We start from the raw sequence: 21,496 nt of genomic DNA on the forward strand, positions 1-21,496 counted from the left end.
GATGCCGTTCAGGCCGCTCCTCCAGAAGGAGATAGAGTGAGAGGCCCCCTATCCCTGCCCAAGATTCAGGTTGGGGGATGCCTCAGACTATTTTGGCAAGCATAGAAGGCTCACGGAGCGAAGCCCTGGACAGTGTCCGTACTGAAGGAGGGCTACAGGTTACCGTTCTTAGCAGAACCACCCCCTCTAATCCCAGCCAGCCGGGCGGAGTGGCTGGTCCCCAAGGACCCGTTGAAGAAGACCGCCCTTCAGGAGGAAGTGTCCTCCATGTTGGAGAAGGGCGCCATGGAAGAAATTCTACACCCAGGCCCGGGTTTCTACAGTCGACTGTTCCTGGTAGAAAAGGCGACGGGGGGGTGGAGGCCGGTTATAGATCTGTCGGCTCTCAACAAGTTCATAAAGAAGACAGACTTCAAAATGGACACTCCGAAGTCAGTCCTACTGTCCTTGAGGGAGGAAGATTACATGATGACCATAGACCTCAAGGACGCCTACTTCCAAATTCCGGTCCACCCCTCGAGTCGAAAGTTTCTCCAGGTGAAATGGGGTTCCCAGATCCTGCAATTCAAGACCCTTTGCTTCGGACTGTCAACAGCGCCCCAGGTGTTCACGAGAGTCTTCACGACTGTCTCAGTGTGGGCTCACGAACGAGGCATTCGCCTCATCCGATACCTGGACGACTGGTTGCTTCTTTCCTCCTTGAAGGACCTCTTGAAAGAGCAAGGGATGAGACTCCTCCAGTTTTGCAAGGATCTGGGCATCGTGATCAACCCGGAAAAATCAAACCTATCCCCCTCCACCAGAATGACCTACTTGGGGATGACTCTAGATACCATTCTGGGAAAAGCCTTCCCTTCAGAAGACAGAATAAACAATCTCATGGAAATCATTCGCCTGTTCCTATCGGGGCGCCCCAGGAGAGCAAAGGACTGGCAAAGACTGGTAGGGCATCTGGTGTCGTTGGAGAAACTGGTTCCCCAGGGGAGAATCAGACTCAGAGCCGTACAATGGAACCTGAAGAACCTCTGGTGCCAACTGGACTCGCAACAAGTACTAATCCCAGTTCTACCAAACACGAGGCTCTCCCTGGAATGGTGGCATTGCCGGTCGAACTCACTCAAGGGGATGCCCTTCGCGAACGACCCCCCCGAGTTACTACTGTTCACAGACGCCTCCAACCAGGGCTGGGGAGCCCATCTCCTCGACAAGACAGCGCGAGGAACCTGGATGGACGGGGAAATGGAACTCCACATCAATGTCCTAGAGTTGAAGGCAGTCCAGAAGGCTTGCCTACACTTCGCAGATCTACTAAGGGGAAACACCGTGGCGTTGATGTGCGACAACGCCACGGTAGTAGCATACATAAAGAAGCAAGGAGGTTTGAAGTCAAGGGAGTTGTGCGATCTCACCATAAAGATTCTAGATTGGGCAGAAGCGAACCAGGTTGTGTTGTTAGCAAGGTTCATTCCCGGGAAGAAGAACGTGCTGGCCGACGGTCTCAGCAGGGTGGGCCAAATAGTAGGGACAGAGTGGTCCCTCCTCCCAGAAGTAGCCAAGCTCATCATCCAACGTTGGGGTTCCCTGGTGATGGACCTCTTTGCAACCAAACTGAACGCCCAACTCCCCGTATATTGTTCTCCTGTACCAGATCCGAAGGCAGCCTTGGAGGACGCCTTTCAGCACAGGTGGGACAACCTAGACGTGTACGCTTTTCCCCCCTTCATGTTGATAAGACAAGTGCTCAACAGAGTAAGGACGGCCCGAAACTTAAAGATGACTTTGGTAGCGCCCTGGTGGCCGGAGAGAGAGTGGTTCGCAGACCTAAAAGACCTGGCGAGTCAACCTCCGTGGCCTCTACCCGACAGGTCAGACCTTCTCCACCAACCACATTTTCTCAGGCTCCACGACAACCCACAGTCTCTACGTCTTCACGCCTGGAGACTATCGAGCGACTCCTGAAGAGGGAAGGGTATTCATCAGCTACTGCTAAGAGAATGTCGCTATACCTGAGAAGGTCTTCAGCTGTGGTCTACCAAGCTAAGTGGGCCTCCTTCACGAAGTGGTGCGCTTCGAGGCACATAAAGCCCCTCAATGCCTCGGTCCCAGACATAGCGGATTTTCTGGTATATCTCAGAGACAAAATGGGAATGTCAATCCCAGCCATAAAAGGGGTACGGGCCGCCTTGGGCAAAGTCTTCCTCCTGAAGGGCATCGACCTGGGTTCCTCTAGGCATATCGCGATGCTTGTCAAGAGCTTCGAGCAGTCCTGCCCCCCACAAGCAAGTAGGGTGCCCCAGTGGGACTTAGCTAAGGTCCTGAAGATGTTGAGTGGCCCCCCCTTTGAACCTTTGAAAGATATCGTAGACAGGGATCTCACTCTCAAGGCAGTCTTCTTGCTGGCCTTGGCGTCCACTAAGAGAGTAGGGGAGATCCATGGGCTGTCTTATGACGTCTCTCATTCGAGGGGGTGGAAAGAAGTATCTTTCAAGTTCGTTCCTTCTTTTGTGGCGAAGACCCAGAACCCAGCTGTCTGGGATCCTAAATTCGAAGGTTTCTCCATACCAGCCATCCCTAAGACGGGTAATGCTGAGGATTTAAAATTATGCCCTGTCCGTGCCATTAGAAAATACCTTGAAAGAACGGCTCATCTCCGGCCAGGCATCAAGAGCCTCTTCGTCTCCACGGGTGTTACTAAGAAACAAGTATCCAAGAACACCATTTCCTTCTGGTTGAGACAGGTTATTGCCAGGGCCTACAAGGAAGAAGGTCTGGCCGTGCCAGGCGTCCCCAAACCTCATGACATCAGAGGTCTGAGCACGTCCTTAGCCTTTGAGAAAAACATGGCAGTGGGTCAGATCCTTCGGGCAGGTACTTGGTCTAACCAGTCGACTTTTACTGCCCATTACCTCAAGGACTACTCGAGGAAGTCCTTAGACGGGTTCTCCATTGGATCAGTCATCTCCGCCCTCCAAGTGGTTTAACGGTAAAAGCCCCAGGCTCAATCGCGGATAGCAACCGGGAGACACAGGTGCGTTTCCTTTCATCCTACCCAGTTGTTCCCTATCCTCATCGGAGATTACCAACTTGTACCATTGGATAACACGTTCTTCACAACTACGTTACTGGATGCAACATCAGAAGAAGTTTTTCAAAGGGTGAGTACTTAGACACTAACGTGAGCTCTTTGTGTAGTTACCCTCTCGTCCGTTTTCTAGTATGTACCGTTATACCTAGGCCTCTTGGCCTCCGCTTACTGGGTCTGTAGGTCAGAATAGCACTCCTGCCTCCTAAAGTGTAAGTCTCCTAAGAAAGTAGTTCGAGGTAAGTATTCGTGTTGGAACAAATCAAAAATTTTAAGTAATTTTTATTTTTCCTAACATACTTACCGAGAACTACTTTCGGGTAATGGCCCTCCCTTCCTTCCCCGAGTGCCCCTCTGCCCTTGCAAGTATTGTGCTACATCAATAGAACTTACTGGCGATATCGACCCAAGCGGACATCGACCTAGAGCAAAGCCTACCCTCGGGGCACATTCTTTAATGCCGGGGTAGGCCTCCATAGAAAACGGGATTGAGGGTACCCTACACAAAACTCTGGTCGGTAAAGAGGAGATTACAGGTTACTCCTAAGAAAGTAGTTCTCGGTAAGTATGTTAGGAAAAATAAAAATTACTTAAAATTTTTGATATTACAGTAAATATTATTTTCTGGGCTGAACCTGTGTCGCTCCATGAAATGCTCCTTAAAGCACCATTTCTAAGGTATAATTACTGCTAGATATACCAGAGAAAAAGTTGCATGGAATGCCAGGAATACACCCAGCTCGCTCACCCTTATAGGGTGTCGGTATAGAAACTGGGATGTGTTGAAACCACTACCAGAAATTATTTTAGATTTCGGAAACCTTCTTCTGAGTGTTGCAAAGTCGAGAAATCAATGTGTCATGGTTTTCCTTTTCAGAAACCACCTTCCGAGTGTTGCAGAGTCGAGAAATCAATGTGTCATGGTTTTCCTTTTCAGAAACCACCTTCCGAGTGTTGCAGAGTCGAGAAATCAATGTGTCATGGTTTTCCTTTTCAGAAACCACCTTCCGAGTGTTGCAGAGTCGAGAAATCAATGTGTCATGGTTTTCCTTTTCAGAAACCACCTTCCGAGTGTTGCAGAGTCGAGAAATCAATGTGTCATGGTTTTCCTTTTCAGAAACCACCTTCCGAGTGTTGCAGAGTCGAGAAATCAATGTGTCATGGTTTTCCTTTTCAGAAACCACCTTCCGAGTGTTGCAGAGTCGAGAAATCAATGTGTCATGGTTTTCCTTTTCAGAAACCACCTTCCGAGTGTTGCAGAGTCGAGAAATCAATGTGTCATGGTTTTCCTTTTCAGAAACCACCTTCCGAGTGTTGCAGAGTCGAGAAATCAATGTGTCATGGTTTTCCTTTTCAGAAACCACCTTCCGAGTGTTGCAGAGTCGAGAAATCAATGTGTCATGGTTTTCCTTTTCAGAAACCACCTTCCGAGTGTTGCAGAGTCGAGAAATCAATGTGTCATGGTTTTCCTTTTCAGAAACCTTCTTCCGAGTGTTGCAAAGTCGAGAAATCAATGTGTCATGGTTTTTCTTTTCAGATTAAGAGTGTGAATTATCCGAGCATTTCACATCCTGAGTCCAAATGGAAATCTATCATGTATGCATCCAGCTACAGACATCACTTGAAAAAGTATTTTTCTCCATCAAATTCTTCAATTATTATTCACGCTCCTGAGAATTCCTTACCGTGCCCCTCTGACGGTTCGAGAGACATTATTCTACCTGTTCTCTTCTCTGCTAAGAACCAGCCAAGTGCAGTGTTTACAGTCCAGGTAATGTTTTATAACTTTTTTTTCGTAATATATTTCTATACCATTTAAATAAGAACATTGAAATTTATTATATGACTATTTTTAGCTATATCTTAAATTTCCATGAACCTGCCCTGATCACCTCCCCTGATTTTCATATTGCTTTTGTCTGTGGAAGCTTCGAATGTTGACGTTTATCCTTAAAATTGCAAAGTTTCCCGTTTTCTTTCCTTCTGATCAAAACCTCCTCTCTCTTGTATCTTATTTCTCTTCCTCTTGTTTTGTTAAAGTTTTTATAGTCTATAAAGTGATATTTATTTTAATATTGTTGCTCTTCTTGAAATATTTTATTTTTCCTTGTTCCCTTTCCTCACTGAGCTATTTTCCCTGTTGGAGCCCCTGGGCTTATAGCATCCTGCTTTTCCAACTAGGGTTGTAGCTTAGCAAGTAATAATAATAATAATAATAATAATAATAATAATATTGTAGTCTCTGCTCATACTTCTACTGATATTTTCCAGAAATTTATCTCGAAGAACATCTGATTTAAAGAGTATTCCAAAACGTAGGGATGATTAAAGATTTTGTAGTAAATGAATCATTTATAGTCTAGTTTCAAGTGCAAACAATATAAGTCCTTAAACATAGGTTTTGGCACATCTAATCTGCTTACGCCTCCATTTACTATAAATGGTTATTCTTGGGTTCCTTATTTTCATAGGGAACTGGTAGCAGCTATACATTTACAGTTAATTCTTAGAGAGCCTCTTTAATCTATTCTATCTTCTTACCTCATGTGTAATTACCTAAATCTAAATTTATTAGGATTCCCTTACATAATCTAGATTTCTTAAATGTCCTTGTTAACTGAGATCCTAAGAGCAGGACTTGTATATTCTTGTATCATGAGCCGTAGTCACTACCACAATTGCATTAGATAAGGGGATAAGAATAAGCCTGTATGGTATGGTAACCTAGGCGTCTGGTTTCAGGTGCTTATAAAAGGGATTTCGACGAAGGAAAAATCTATTTCTGGGTGAGGAACCTGTGTCGCCCAGTGAAATGCTCCTTAAAGCACCATTTCTAAGGTATAAATACTGCTAAATATACCAGAGGAAAAAGTTGCATGGAATGCCAGGAATATACCCAGCTCACTCACCCTTATAGGGTGTTGGTATAAAAACTGGGGCGAGTGAAACCACTACCAGAGGTCCCTTTCCAATTAGACTTCTCCCTCCTCATCATCCCCCATTACTACGAGGTGTTGTTCTCTACAGATACAGCCCCTCCCCACCACTACCACTACCCATCCTTCTCCCATCTTTCCTCCTAAGCACCCGTGAACGTTCGGACGTGTTTTTTGTAGCTCTGTGTTATGGTGTTTTTTTTCAGAAAGCATCATTAGAATTATACTCTTTTGTTGACTTACCAGCTACTTGGTATGTTAAGCGTACGCCCACCAAAACTTGTTCACACATGCAGAAAATGGATACCAGTTTCATCTTCTTTCACGTTGCCTCGGTGCCGGGCTTTGTAGCCTGAATCTATAAAGCCGATCTATTCACAAATGTACAGAATAGGATTTTTTATTCGATAACCTACATTATGATGTAGATCTATTTAATTGCATTCCCATATGTAACTCCCATTTTGCATTGATATTCAGATTTATTCAACTACAAGTAGAACTCATATTTTCAAAACATGGTTCATACCCCTGACAGAAAATGTATAAAAATAATAGCCTTTAGTAGTATGAAAATTAAATACATGATGGCATTCACAGGTGTTTAACAGGGGAGACTGAAACTCGCGTGTAAGTGAATTTCCAAGCCGTTTTGGATTAATAATTTTATTTGTTGTAAAGGCACTGTTTGCTTTTTTGTGAATGTGAATGCTATCCTGCTCTCATGTCTTTTTTTTCAATATCCATCTATATACAGAAATGCTGCCTCACAACACAAAATTAATTTGTTCTGGATTGGCTTTTGTTTCGTGAAAATTTTGTGTTATGAGTCACATTTTACTTGTATATCACCTAATTCGTTCCAAACCCTTAAACACCTCGTTAAATCTTATAATAAAATACAGTACAGTATGAAATACTGTACTGCCAAATACATTTGAACCATTCAATATACCTAAACTAACTGTTAATACCTGTAAATTAGGTAGTTATTTAAATATAACGCAATAATAAATGGAAAAATAATACAATACATACTGTACTTCTATCCGTAAATATGCTGGGGACCTGTTAATAATTTATAGTCACTGATAATAGATTTTAATTGATATTTCAAAGCTCATTTTAACATCAGCATGTATTTTATGAATTTCAGGTTATATCTCGTGGACAAATTCAGTATACCCACACACAAGAGTATGAACTCATGCCATCAGACCTTCCGTTGAATAGTGAGCACATGTTAAAAGAAGCAGAACCATTACCTGATACTGTTCGGGGAGTTGTCAATATTCCAATAAGTCTTCCTTCTACAGCCTCTCCATCTGCAAAGGTAAGATTTGCTTTTATTTAAGAAATGCCCAAAAATCATATTTTACCTGTGTAAAGTTATTATAAAGATGGCAGTGTTTTATTGTGTAATGATAATGAAGTGTTTTATCTAATTGTGTCATGTGCTGCAAGATTTCCTAAAATAAACGAACATTTAAGATAGCTTACCAAATCAACGGAAAATTATAGTATTGGATTTGACTGGTAGAGTTTTAAGAAGATTCTAGAATTATGACTAAAGCCGAGATGAAAACTGATCAGCTTCTAAGTTTATTTTTCATTTTGGTAAGAATTCAAGTTTGATTACTTGAAGAAAATTTTACTAACATCTATGTATGTCTTCTGTTTCATGGTATATATATATATATATATATATATACTGTATTATATATATATATATATATATATACAGTGATACCTCGGTAGTCGAACGACTCTATACTCGAACAATTCGGAGTTCGACCAAAATTTTCGAGAAATTTTTGCTGCGGTGCTCGACCAAAAATTCGGTACTCGACCAGCCGAACACGTGACGACCTCATGGGCTTTGTGATGATCGCGCCATCTCGGCCACTCTCGCTTGTTCGGGAAGCATCAGTTCTCTCGAGAGCGTCACTCAGACAACGCGCGATCAGCATTCGTTGTGATTTAGTGATTTTCAGTGCTTTTAATTGCTTTTTTAGCTTTCATAATGAGTCCCAAGAAAGTAATGAGTGTTAAGGGGAAGGAGAAGAGGAAAACAGTGCGAACAACGATCGAGTTGAAGAAGGAAATTATAGCGAAATATGAGAATGGTGTACGAGTGTCCGATTTAGCGGTAGAATACGGAATGGCGAAGTCGACCATTTCTACGTTTTTAAAGCATAAAGAAATGATTAAGAAGGCGAATGTTGCAACGGGAGTTACGGCGGTAACTAAGCAAAGGCCACAAGTGATTGAGGAGATGGAAAAGTTGCTTTTAATATTTATTAAAGAAAAACAGTTGGCCGGGGAAAGTGTTAGTGAAGCGTTCATTTGTGAAAAAGCGTTGCATATCTATGAAGAATTAGTGAAGAAAAGTCCGAGTACCAGTGAAAGTGATTCATTTACATTTAAAGCGAGCAGGGGTTGGTTTGAAAAGTTTCGTAATAGAACAGGTATTCATCGTGTTACTAGGCATGGGGAGGCAGCTAGTTCGGATCAAATTGCAGCCGATAAATACGTGGGGGAATTCGATCGGTACATAAATGAACAAAATTTGATCGCACAACAAGTCTTTAATTGTGATGAGACTGGGTTATTTTGGAAGAAAATGCCAGCCAATACGTACATTACCAAGGACGAGACGAAGATGCCAGGTCACAAGCCAATGAAAGATAGGCTAACATTGTTGCTGTGTGCAAATGCAAGTGGCGATTGCAAGATCAAACCCTTGTTAGTGTACCACTCGGACAACCCCCGGGTGTTCAAACGAAATAATATTTGTAAAAGTGCACTACCAGTTATGTGGCGCTCGAACACTAAATCTTGGGTCACAAGACAATTCTTTACTGAGTGGATAAACGAAGTGTTTGCCCCCCAGGTTAAGGCTTACCTCATTGAAAAGAGCTTGCCAATGAAATGTCTTCTGGTTATGGACAATGCTCCTGCACATCCTCCAGGTCTCGAGGATGACTTGAAAGAAGAATACAGCTTTATCAAAATCAAATTCTTGCCCCCCAATACTACTCCCATACTCCAGCCCATGGACCAACAGGTCATTTCAAACTTCAAAAAACTCTATACCAAGGCCCTTTTCAGAAAGTGTTTTGAAGTGACCAGTGACACGAAGTTGACCCTAAAGGAATTCTGGAAGGAACACTTCAGCATCCTCAACTCTGTTAACATGATTGACCAAGCTTGGCGAGGTGTGACCTATAGGACATTGAACTCTGCCTGGCGTAAGCTGTGGCCATCATGTGTCACAGAGAGGGAGTTTGAAGGTTTCCAACCAGAGGCGGGTCCAAGCACTGCTACCCCTGTAATTTCTGATGACACTGATGTCGTTGAGGAAATTGTTGTCATGGGCAGGAGTTTGGGGCTTGAGGTCGACAAGGATGATATTGATGAGCTTGTAGAAAGCCATTCTACCGAGTTGACTGTGGAGGAATTGTTGCACCTGCAACAACAACAGCAGCAGGATCTGATTGTGGAGCAGGAATCTTCAGAAGAGGATGAGGTAAGGGAGGATGTTCCAAGTTCTCTCATCAATGAAATTTGTTCCAAGTGGGCAGATGTGCAGGCTTTTGCTGAAAAATACCACCCAGAAATTGCAGTAGCAAACCGGGCAGTGCATATGTTTAATGATAGTGTCATGTATCATTTTCGAAGAATACTGCAGAGGAGGAAGAAACAATTAACAATAGACCAGTTTTTCACAAAAGAAAAGAAAGCTGCTACATCAAAGCCTGTTTCTCCTCCAAAGAAGAGACAAAGAAGAGAAGAAACCCCTGAAATAGATCTGCCCACCCTTTCATTGGAGAGAGAAACAACTCCTGAAGGAGAACTACCCCGCCACATCATGGAAGGGGACTCTCCTTCCAAGCAGTAACCTCCCCCTTCCATCCTCTCCACATCCATCCCTGTATGCCATCGAACCGCTGCTCAAAGGTATGTTCACTACAGTACAGAAAATGGTTTAAAATTGTTTTATTTTAGTACAGTAAATGGTTTAAAATTGTTTTATAGGATTTTCTGACCAATTTCATACACATTTAGATAATTATTGTTGTTTAGGTACACGTTTTATTAATATTTTGGGCCTGTTCGAGTGCTTGGGAACGGAATAGAATATATACCATTATTTCTTATGGGGAAAAAAAATTCGGTACTCGAACAAATCGGAGGTCGAACACGGATCTCGAACGGATTATGGTCGAGTACCGAGGTATCACTGTATATATATATATATATACTGTATATATATATATATATATATACTGTATTATATATATATATATATATATACTGTATTATATATATATATATATATATACTGTATATATATATATATATATATATATATTTGTATATGTATATAAGTATATATATATTTATATAAATTTATATAAATATATATGTTTATATTATATGTATATAAGTATATACAGTATGAATGTTTATATATATATATATATATATATATATAACAGATTTTGAGCGAAGCGAAAAATCTATTTTTGGGTGAGATAGCCATGGCGTCCTGATGGAAGGTTCCTTTTTGGTAGCTTCCTTGGGTATAAGACTACTAAGATATTCCCAGAGAATTTAACCACAGGTTATCACAGAATTCTAACTTCTGGAGCGAGTATCTCAAAGGTTTCCCTTTAAGACATCGTAATACAACAGGGGACGCGCATGTCTGAACGCGCCACATAGCTATCTTCACCCCGAACAGAGTTAATGCTTCGGTGTGTAAGGACTGAGAATAGCTGGGAGCCGTTCCACAGCTAATCTCACTCGTGGCTACTACTGATACTCGAGACGTAAACAAACGGACGCCATTGCTCTAATGACGTCACGCCCGTCTTCATCCTGAAGCCAGTTGCTGCCCATCACCATGATACAGTAGCACAGGGTGGGAACAAAACTGGACGAAGTAGTAGGGAGGGTCCATCAGGACGCCATGGCTATCTCACCCAAAAATAGATTTTTCGCTTCGCTCAAAATCTGTTTTTTGGGCTCAAGCCATGGCGTCCTGATGGAAGAGTACCAGAGAATCAATGTATCGTGGTAGATTTTCCCCCAGTATTAAGTGCCTAGGCATTGACAAAACAGCAAAGTAATCTTAGATAAAGAACCATAGGGACGAAGTATCCTGCCCCTCTTGGCAGTGAAGTTCCCATGGGCTATGCCGATGTCAAAGTGGTATTGAAGGGCTATTCATCCTGAGAGAAGAACTTGAAGAACTTAGAGATGAAGCGGAATGTTTGGTATTTGTATAGGAACATTCTGAAATTAGACCAGTGGTGGTTGGGCACTGTGTATAGAGTTCATCTCTTGGTTATCAGAAGTAAGTATTCGTCTAGGAACCTTACTTAGTCAGGGTGAATATAATTTAGGATTAAACATCTTAAATTCTTCATAACCATAAGAAAGGAGGAATAAATAAAACTATGACAGGTATGTATTTCATAGTAAGTAGGAGCTGATAGAGACGCACAAGTAATAAAATAGAAATTTTATTTCACAATGCAGAAATTAAATAATTTACAGCAAAAGTAAAGTTCATTTACAGTAATAATAATGTACATAGAAATAAAGGCTTGCTCTTGAATCTGAAAAGGAATTTCAGGATATTAGTAGGTACTCGTTCTCGAGGAACGCAAGTCTTTAAATAAAACACATCATGCTCAAGGCATGCGGCACTTGTGTGACACTATGACATTTCACCTGGGATAAGAACAGTTATAAAAGCACTAAGTGTTTTTTGACATCACTATGAATCGCTCGAGGGTCAACATAGGCACCCGAAGAGTTAGAGTCCCAAGTAACTCACTGTTCTACGCAGAGTTAGGTGCAGGTTTCATAACACTACCTGCGGCTACCACAAAATGTTTGACTTCGTGCACTTGTTTCGCATAATGTTTAAAGAAAACTCGCGAGGACTTCCAGCCCGTGAAGTTTTTAAGGCTTTCAAAGTCCATGCTCTGAAAGAAATTCAGAGAAGATGCCACTTTTCTAGGATCATGACCAGCGGGTGTACTGTTCGGATCCGCTCTGCGAATGAAGTAGGTGATTTTCGCTCTTAATTGTTTCAGTGACAGGTCGCTGCCCGATGTTTCTCCTTTGAAGAGTTGGCCTCCACCAAAGTTCGAAGTTCTGCGAAGATAGACCTTGAGGCTCTCTACTGGACATAGAGAGACATCCTCCTTCAGGGGGCATATTCTCCAAGGGCCCCATCTTTTGGTGGGTAATTCATTTTTAGCGAGAAACGTCGGATCAGGGGAGAGGGTCACTTCTCCTGAATCGGTAAACAGGATGTGTCCTTCTTCTCTTGATAATGCCACTATTTCGCTGACTCGAGCTCCCGAAGCGAGAGCAAATAAAAATATAACTTTCTGAGTCAGATCCTTGAGGGGGCATGAATCATTGTCCAAGTTGGAGGCGAAATGGAGTACCTTGTCTAGTGACCAGGAGATCGGTTTCGGTGGGGGTGCTGGACGTAGGCGAGCACATGCTTTTGGTAGTTTGTTGAAGATGTCGTTGGACAGATCAATTTGGAAAGCATATAGAATTGGTCTAGCCAAGGCCGATTTGCAGGTTGAAATCGTATTGGCTGCTAATCCTTGTCCATGAAGGTGAATAAAGAAGGACATACAGAAATCAATTGTGATTTCTTTAGGATTTTTTGCCTTGACAAAGGAGACCCATTTCCTCCAGGATGATTCATATTGCCGTCTCGTGGATTCGGTCTTGTATTCCTCTAGGAAGTCTAGACTTTTCTTCGAGATCCCAAACCTCTTCTTTGCGGCAAGGGAGAGAAAATCATGAGATGAAGGTCCTTGATTTTCGATGATGAAGCGAAGACAGTCGACTTCTGTACTTGTTGAGAGAGAACTGGGCCCGGGAGAGGGATCAGCTTGGGCTGCAGCTCCAGGACCAGGGGGGTACCAGTTGCTCCGGGGCCACTTGGGAGCCACTAGGGCCGCTGTCCCTTTGAAGGTTCTCAGTTTGGAGAGGACTTTCAACAGAAGGTTGGTGGGAGGGAACAGGTAGATCTTGGACCATCTGTTCCAGTCCAGTGACATGGCGTCCACTGCTTCTGCTTTGGGGTCCTCATACGGGGCTACGTACAGAGGAAGTTGATTGTTGTCGCTCGTTGCAAAGAGATCTATCTGAAGTTCTGGGACTTGGTGAGAGATGAAGGAGAACGATCTTGCGTCTAGAGACCATTCCGACTCTATCGGGTTTGTCCGAGATAGAGCATCCGCTGTCACATTGCGGAATCCTTGTAGGTGAACTGCAGACAGGTGCCACTTCTTCTTCTCCGCCAGACGGAAGATTGGGAGAAGCACCTGATTTATCTGGGGCGATCTTGAGCCTTGGCGATTGAGACAACGAACTACCACCGAGTTGTCTAGGGTTAGACGGATGTGGATCGAGGGCGGCGGGGATAACTTCTTCAGAGTTAGAAGGACCGCCATGGCCTCCAAGATGTTTATGTGGAACGTCTTGAATAGTGGAGACCAGGTACCTTGAACCTGTTTCTGGTGGGAGTGACCTCCCCAACCTTCCAGTGAGGCATCCGTGTGGATGTTGAGTGATGGAGGAGGGTGTTGGAGAGGAATGGACCTTTTCAGGGCCTTTTCTTCCGACCACGGCTTTAGGAGGCGTCGCAGTCTGTTTGGAAGCCGTCTCTTGAGGTCTCTTCGAGCGATGGATGCCGAGCGTCTCCAGACTCCCGCGGCATCCTTTAGCTGTGCACGAAGCACTGGGTTTGTCACTGAGGCGAATTGTAGAGAGCCTAGAACTCGTTCCTGCTGTCGTCTTGAAATGCGTTTGGATTTCAGTAGTCGCTTGACAGACCCTGCTATTTCCTTCCTTTTCTTCTGGGGGATGGAAAGGCGGTGTGACTGAAGATTCCAGTGGATTCCCAACCACTGAAACTTCTGAGCTGGAGAGAGGCGAGATTTTTTCTCGTTGATCTTGAATCCCAGGTGTTCTAGGTACTGGGTAACTTCGTTGCAAGACTTTGCACACTCTTCGGGCGATGGAGCCCAGACTAGCCAGTCGTCGAGGTAGGCCATCACCTGGACGTTTCTTAGGCGGAGCTGTTGTACTATGGCATCCGCCAGGTTTGTGAAGATCCGAGGGGCCACATTGAGGCCGAAGGGCATGGCCCGGAAGGCGTAGCTTTTCCTTTGGAGTCGAAATCCTAGGTAGGAGGAAGCGTGATGGTTCATTGGAACATGCCAGTAGGCATCCGCCAGGTCTATAGAGACCGTGTAGGAACCTTGAGGCAGAAGGGTCCTTATTTGTTGAAGCGTCAGCATCTTGAATTTGTTGTTCTCTATGAACTTGTTGAGGGGGGATAAGTCCAGAATGACTCTGAGTTTGTCTGAGTCCTTCTTGGGAACACAAAACAGTCTCCCTTGGAACCTGGTGGACTTTACCTTCCTTATCACATTCTTGTTCAAGAGGTCTAGAACATATTCTTCCAGAAGGGGGGTTGATTGTTGGAAGAATTGCTGGAAGATTGGGGGTGGTTGAGTCCAACTCCAGCCTAGACCCTTCTTGACGATGCTGTGTGCCCAGGGATCGAAGGTCCAACGATCCTGGAATTGGCGGAGTCTTCCTCCCACCGGAAGCACTTCATTGCTTCTGGTGTCCCGAGGACTTGCTGCCTCGGCCGCTAGCTCCCTTTCCTCCTCTACCTCTGGAGGGACGGCGAGATGCGTCTTTGCTTGCACCCCTGAATGAGCCTCTACCTTTGGCATGAAAGGTAGTTGATTGTTGCTCAAAGGCAGGGGTGAAGACCGGTGACTGTGACAACACCGGTTGGGGGACCAATTGAAAGGTCTGTTGTGGTTGGGCAACCACTTGGGAGGTAGCGGGTCCCGGAAACTGACGTCTTTGCTGACGTTGCTGGGGTTTTGACTTTTGGGGTTTCCTCTTAGGCTGAGGTCCGTCGTCCTGAGAGGGTTTCCTTTTCCTGGACATGCCCCACTTGTGGAGAAGGTTCCTATTCTCCGTGGCGGCTCTGTCAGTGATTTCCTTCACAAGGTCAGAAGGAAACAGGTGCTTTCCCCAGATGTTGGAGGAAATCAGCCTCCGGGGTTCGTGTTTCACGGTGGCACCGGCGAACACGAATTCACGACAGGCTCTTCGAGCCTTTATGAAGTGGTACAAGTCCTTCATCACAGTCAGTAAGTGGGATTTGGAGAGTACCATGTAGTGATCTGGTACTCTAGTGTCACAGGCCATAACTTCCAGTTGGACTTGATGAGAAAGAGATGCCGCAAGCCTCTCCTTCGTGTCTTGTTCCCGGCGAAGGAGGTGATCGTTGAGCTTAGGGAGGTCTTCATTAAACTGACGTCCGGCGACGTCAGGATCGAGCCTTCCCACGACGAAAGTATGTTGAACATCTTTCCAGTGTCGAGCGTCAGGGGGGGTCACGATGGAGAAGGGTCTGCACTCCTCCAGTGCAGGGCAGGGTTTCCCTTCTTCCGCCGCTTTAAGGCATGCAGCTAAGGCCTTTTCCAAGAATGGAAGAACCGCAGTATCAGGTGCAACGTAAGTAGGGTGCTTCTTGCTCAATGCCGGAAGCTTAGAGCAGGTAAAGCCTCTACTCTTGAATGCGGAGGCTAGCATAGCCTGGGCCTTTGCGAGATCGAACACTATCTCTTCCTTAGGTTCGGTCTCTTCCTTCGAGGCAGGTTCGGAACGAAGCCGGACGTAACAGTCCGGGTAGGCCTCAAAGCTTGGGAAGAACTCCACATCTTCCAAAGGGACCGTGCCGATCTTATCACTGACAAAGATCCTGCCGGTCGCAATAACCATATGCTCTGCATACCTCCACGGGTTGGCATGAGAGCAAGCGGGGAGATCCTTGACCGAAATCTTCTTCGGCTCTCTGGATCCTATCATCGACCTGATGGACTCCTGGTTCTCCTTCAGCCTGTCGTCCATGACGGCTCTAATCAGTCGGATCAGTTCTTGAGTGGAAGAAGAAGGATCCGGAGTCGAGGAGGTAGACGGAATAGACATTTCCGTCGGTGTAGGAGTAGGAGGGGGGATGGACGAGGGAGCAGCCTCTTGCTCCGACTCGGTGTATTCCACCTTGTCTTCGTCATCTTCGGCTCCTTGAGCCATAAGCGTTTTCTCCGTGTCTTCCGAGACATCCGAAATCTGTTCGTCATCTTCGGAATCCAAACGACACTCGTGCATGGACTGAGCCATGACTACATCAGGTTCCACCGTAATTTGGACAGTGGGGATCACGTCTTTGGGTACCACTGAGTCAGGGGAGGCCTTAGGGAACAATAGTGACCTCAGTTCTTCGGTGGCCAGGTACGGTCCGGTAGCATTTTTCTGGAAGCCACGCACCCACTTGCGCAGCTTTTCACGAGAAATGTCTCTAACCTCCGCTGAAGGAGGATTATGGAAGGCCTCAACTAGGTGAGCCTGACAGACCGTACAATCCAGTGGATTCCAAAACTTCAAATCCCCTTTCTTGTCTGCACAAGGGGCGTGAGTCCTGCAAGCCGTATGCCCGTAAAACTGCGGGCGTTTCACAGCGCAGAAGGCGAAATCACACTTCATCTGCTCCTCCTGTGGAAGAAAGAGAAAATGAGTATGGGGGAGTCATAAGAATGGCTCTTAAACTAAGTTAATATTAATTATTAATTTTAACTTAATGAAGGTGTGATGCATAGAGAATGAAAATAGTAAAGGAGAACATGCTCCATGCATCTCGCCCGGCTGGTTACCATAAGCTTGGTCCCTGGATAATCCGAGTGACCGAGGGCACTGGATATAATTCCCTAGAATTCCAAGTATTTTGGAATTCCATGGAAAAAACCAAGGACAAGATTGGGACCGAATTCATTCGGTTCCCAGTTAAGGGCCAGAAGGCCTCATTTAAAAGGTAACTGCTTCTGGCAACCAGCCGTGCTAAGATGCACATAGCATGCTGGAATTAGAAGAATGCAAAGAGACAGCATGATCACTAATAGAGCAGTACTAGGTACTGATCTTAATAGCAGAAGCAGCTTATCTGTTTGCGATATAGGGCTATCATTGTCTTATGATAGCTACAGGAAGGGGGTGCAAGTATTCTTGACGCCTCCGGGGCATCCGGCAAGCCGCCGGCATGCCTGAGCTCGCTCCAGCATAGATTCTGGCATTAGGACAGACAATGTTCAAAGTCAGTCAAATACCAGGATGGCGGCCGCCGGCACAACGGCGGCACGCCGGCAGGGAGCAGCGGCTCCGGCAGTCGGAGGATGCCAGATTGGTGACTGGGATAAGGATGGTTAAGGCTGTACCGGGTTGCCGGCAGTATATGCCGGCACTCCGGCGGCCGACCGGCAAGCGGACGACAAGCTAGGAGGAGGAGAGCCGCCAGTAGTAGCCGGCGGCAGCCGGCAGTCCCTCGGTACACGGGGGGCTGGCGGCAAGGTTAGGGAGAGTCACCAAGTAGGAGGCAGGTATTGCCGACAGTAGAGGCGGCAAGAGACCGGCACCCGGATAGGGAGAGAGACAGGGGGGAGGGGGGAAGGGATGTAGGAAGTACCATCAGGATTCCAGACATCCCTCCCCCTCCCTGAGAGGGTGTACCCATGATAGAGGCAGGCTCTAACATCCATGAGCAGGGGTCACTAGGGACCGGGAGCAAGGTAGCCCAAGGGAGGGCTAGGGAACACCCAAGGGGGGGGGAGACTCCCATATGCAGAACTATACTAGTAACTAACCTTATAGGACACTATGAAGGTATATGTACCAGAGCGGACTGCACAAGGAAGCTCGGGTAGCCCTACTATTCCACCCTAAGGAGGAGTTGTAGGACAGGGGACAGATGGGTATAAACTAACCTAAGCATAGGCTAGGCTATACAAGAGATAGGTGGGGAGGGAGAAGAGAGAAGTCTTCCCAGGAAAGGTTTCTGTACCAGAGCGGCCACTAAGGAAAGGGAGGACACTCCCTAACCTAAGATCAGGCAGATCAGCTAAAACGGTGCAAGAGTACAGTTTCAGCATGGAACAGAGAAACCTTCCTAACCTAACCTAGAACAGGGCTAAGAGTCCTGAACTAGGAAAGGAAGAAGACATATTGCTATCGCAGGAAAGTCATAGACTATCCTAGCCATAGAGGTAGGCTAGCCTAACCTCACTCTCGGGCGCAACCCTAAAGGGGGTTCATTCCTTTAGGGAGGACAGAGAGGCGATATATACTCTATTAGACAATTAATCCCTTTACTCAGAAAAGGAATCAAGGCTAAATAGAGGGAATGCCAAGGCAGGGGATGAAGGAAGCATATAGGGGTCCTAACATTAGGTTAGGCTAGAAAGAGTCACTGACTAGCCTATCCCCTATATGGTCCCTGAAGGCGAAAACATTTGCATCACTGTCAAAAGTATTGTAAGATAATGCCACTATCTTCATAACTTAGTCTAGGATCACTAATAAATCATGCATGAACACTTGTATGTAGGCTCCTGGCCTGGGGGCTATAGTAGCCGACTGGTATGAGGTCAATCGATGACCGATAAAAAGCGTCTAAACACGATATAAAAGTTCCTAGCTATGAAGACTAAATAAACTAATGTATTCGATTAGTATATAATGCCGGAAACGTTGTTGTGGCTAACTAAATAAGACATGCATAACAACAACGACGCCATAAAATGGCGGGTCCGGTAGAGGCACAGCTCTGCCACAAAACAGTAATTATCTCGAAAAGTAATATTTACTTTACGGCCAGAGCTTAATTAAACAATACTGGAACCTTGTACTCAACTTTCCAGAAGAAGGCGAGGCTGAAGGTAACGACATAGCGAAGATGCAAAACGATAAAGTTAACACAGGGAAAATCCGTCTAAGTAGGGCAGCTACTAAACAAAGGATGAAGACGGGCGTGACGTCATTAGAGCAATGGCGTCCGTTTGTTTACGTCTCGAGTATCAGTAGTAGCCACGAGTGAGATTAGCTGTGGAACGGCTCCCAGCTATTCTCAGTCCTTACACACCGAAGCATTAACTCTGTTCGGGGTGAAGATAGCTATGTGGCGCGTTCAGACATGCGCGTCCCCTGTTGTATTACGATGTCTTAAAGGGAAACCTTTGAGATACTCGCTCCAGAAGTTAGAATTCTGTGATAACCTGTGGTTAAATTCTCTGGGAATATCTTAGTAGTCTTATACCCAAGGAAGCTACCAAAAAGGAACCTTCCATCAGGACGCCATGGCTTGAGCCCAAAAATATATATATATATATATATATATATACAGTAGGGTCCCGAATTATGCGAGAATTTGGTCGATTAATGACCTCGTATAAATGGAAAATCGCATATTTCGAAACACACAACTAACAGAAATAATTCCATTGCGGCCATGGCAACCAGCAATTTGCCTATTCAAATGTGTTTACTACCCATTTCCAATACTTTCTTTGTACTATACTGTATTTCATTATAATATCAAATTGTTCTTGTAAATAAATCAAACATTTAATATACTTTAAAGTTCTAATAACTTGAAAAATGGTTAAAATTACAACCAGGATAGGTGTAAACACCATATATTTCCCGTTATAACACGACCCAAAATACAGACAAATTTTAATGTTTGTCATATCTATTGTATAAGACAACTGGTGAATAGCAATACCATCACTCTATAGACTAGCTTTTGTTGTATGATTGAAGATCTAGAATTATCAAAATAAAGGCGATTTTATATCATGCGTTTCCTAAACACGCCAAAAAGCACAATAAAAAACAACCAATGTTTTGTTTCCGTTTATCTCTGATCATAACGAAGAAACAGACGCACTTACTCATCTGTTAGTTTTTGCATCGACAGCAATCTTATCAGTATTGATTATATGTTGAATTTGTTATTACCAATGTTCTAATTATTTTTTATTAGAACTTTCAAATAAATGAAATGAATGCCATTTATGTAATGTTTTTCTTTATGATGCCGCCTGAAACGGAAACCTTCCATTTGTTTACGCTCCATCTTCGATCATAATGAACAAACGAATGCATTAAACACACATGATCTAAGTCATAACTAATGATATTACAAACATTTAGTAAACATTATGTTATTACAAATATTTTACTTACCGTATCCACATAAATTCCTAAATTCATAGCAAAGCTGGAAATTTTTTTTCCTTATGCGTTTAATCCACAATAGCAAACTGCCGCTAATGACAGAGTGATAACTTACGATAATTCTAAACTGTTACAAAAGATAATTGTCCTTTCCATATCCAAAATACTTTTCCTAACTTCAGTTATAAGTCAACTTGTACCCACCTCAATTATGGATCCATATGCAAAAAAAGGTAAAAGAAGAAAGTACTAGGCCTATTTTTAAAGTCATCGAACAATTAGGTTACCGCTATAACGTTCGATGTGACAGAGAGAGAGAGAGAGAGAGAGAGATGGTTTTAAAGTACTAAACAATAAATATGATAGGTTATAACACATTGGTGTTTATGTAATATTAACTGTATAGATGGTTTGAATAAGTTAAGAAATGGTGTAAACAATTCTTTGTTATTGTATTCGCGCGGAAGCTAGACATCAGCTGATGTGATCACAGCCAAAAGTAAAACAAAAATAAGTTAGCAATACTCGATTTTTAAAACACACCCGAAATTTAACAACATAAGTACATGTTTTATTATAGCGCAATTGACATTTAAAGAGTAAAAATTTTCTGGAATAGAATGGTGTTTCCTAAAAAATAGTGGTTTGCGGACGAAATCGGTTACCGTATTTTAAGCTATGATTGAAATGGATGTATACACGGTATAATTTTTTCGTTTTGTATTTAATTGACACTTCAAGAAAACCGATTTTGGTTTCTTCATCTATTTGTAAGTATTGTATAACGAGAGAGAGAGAGAGAGAGAGAGAGAGAGAGAGAGAGAGAGAGAAAATCAGCTGTTGTAATTGAATGCTGTGTTTTTGTTTCGTGTACCCCCTGAAGCAAGGAATTGATCGCCACAACTAACAATATTCATGTTAATTTCATTCTTAAACTCAAGTGGCCATATGTTAACTATGGTTTTATTTCTTACGGAGAGAGAGAGAGAGAGAGAGAGAGAGAGAGAGAGAGAGAGGGGGGGATTTCTGCCATCAAATCTCTCTCTCTCTCTCTAGATTTTATTTTACCATCTACTCTACAAAACCAATGTTTGCAAATCAAATGTATACTGTTTAAAATATGACAAAATATTGACGACTCGTTACCGAAGTTTAGGCTATTCACTGCTGATAAACGAACCCAGTCTACTCGTGAAAACCTTGAACGCCCAGAGGGAAAAATAAGGCTTTTAAATATACTGTACTAAACAAAATTAATGCTTTAATATACCATCATTAACACTACCATTACAATTATCGTAAGGTTGGAGAAAGATAAAGATTGCCGAGAACGTAACCACAT

The 21,496-nt window shown here is 43.8% G+C and overlaps 1 protein-coding gene across 15 annotated transcripts in view; it reads left to right on the forward strand.

The window, feature by feature from the left end:
• The window catches only part of LOC137647181 (alpha-1-inhibitor 3-like), a 221,023-nt gene that overhangs the window by 49,946 nt on the left and 149,581 nt on the right, over positions 1-21,496 (forward strand). For all 15 annotated transcript variants that reach the window (XM_068380471.1, XM_068380480.1, XM_068380484.1 and 12 more), the window contains 2 exons: positions 4,620-4,853; positions 7,175-7,351. In XM_068380471.1, the coding sequence (XP_068236572.1) occupies positions 4,620-4,853; positions 7,175-7,351 (411 nt within the window). The remainder of the gene's footprint in view (positions 1-4,619; positions 4,854-7,174; positions 7,352-21,496) is intronic.

Source organism: Palaemon carinicauda, chromosome 9 (genome assembly GCF_036898095.1).
Source record: "Palaemon carinicauda isolate YSFRI2023 chromosome 9, ASM3689809v2, whole genome shotgun sequence".
Lineage (NCBI taxonomy): Eukaryota > Metazoa > Arthropoda > Malacostraca > Decapoda > Palaemonidae > Palaemon > Palaemon carinicauda.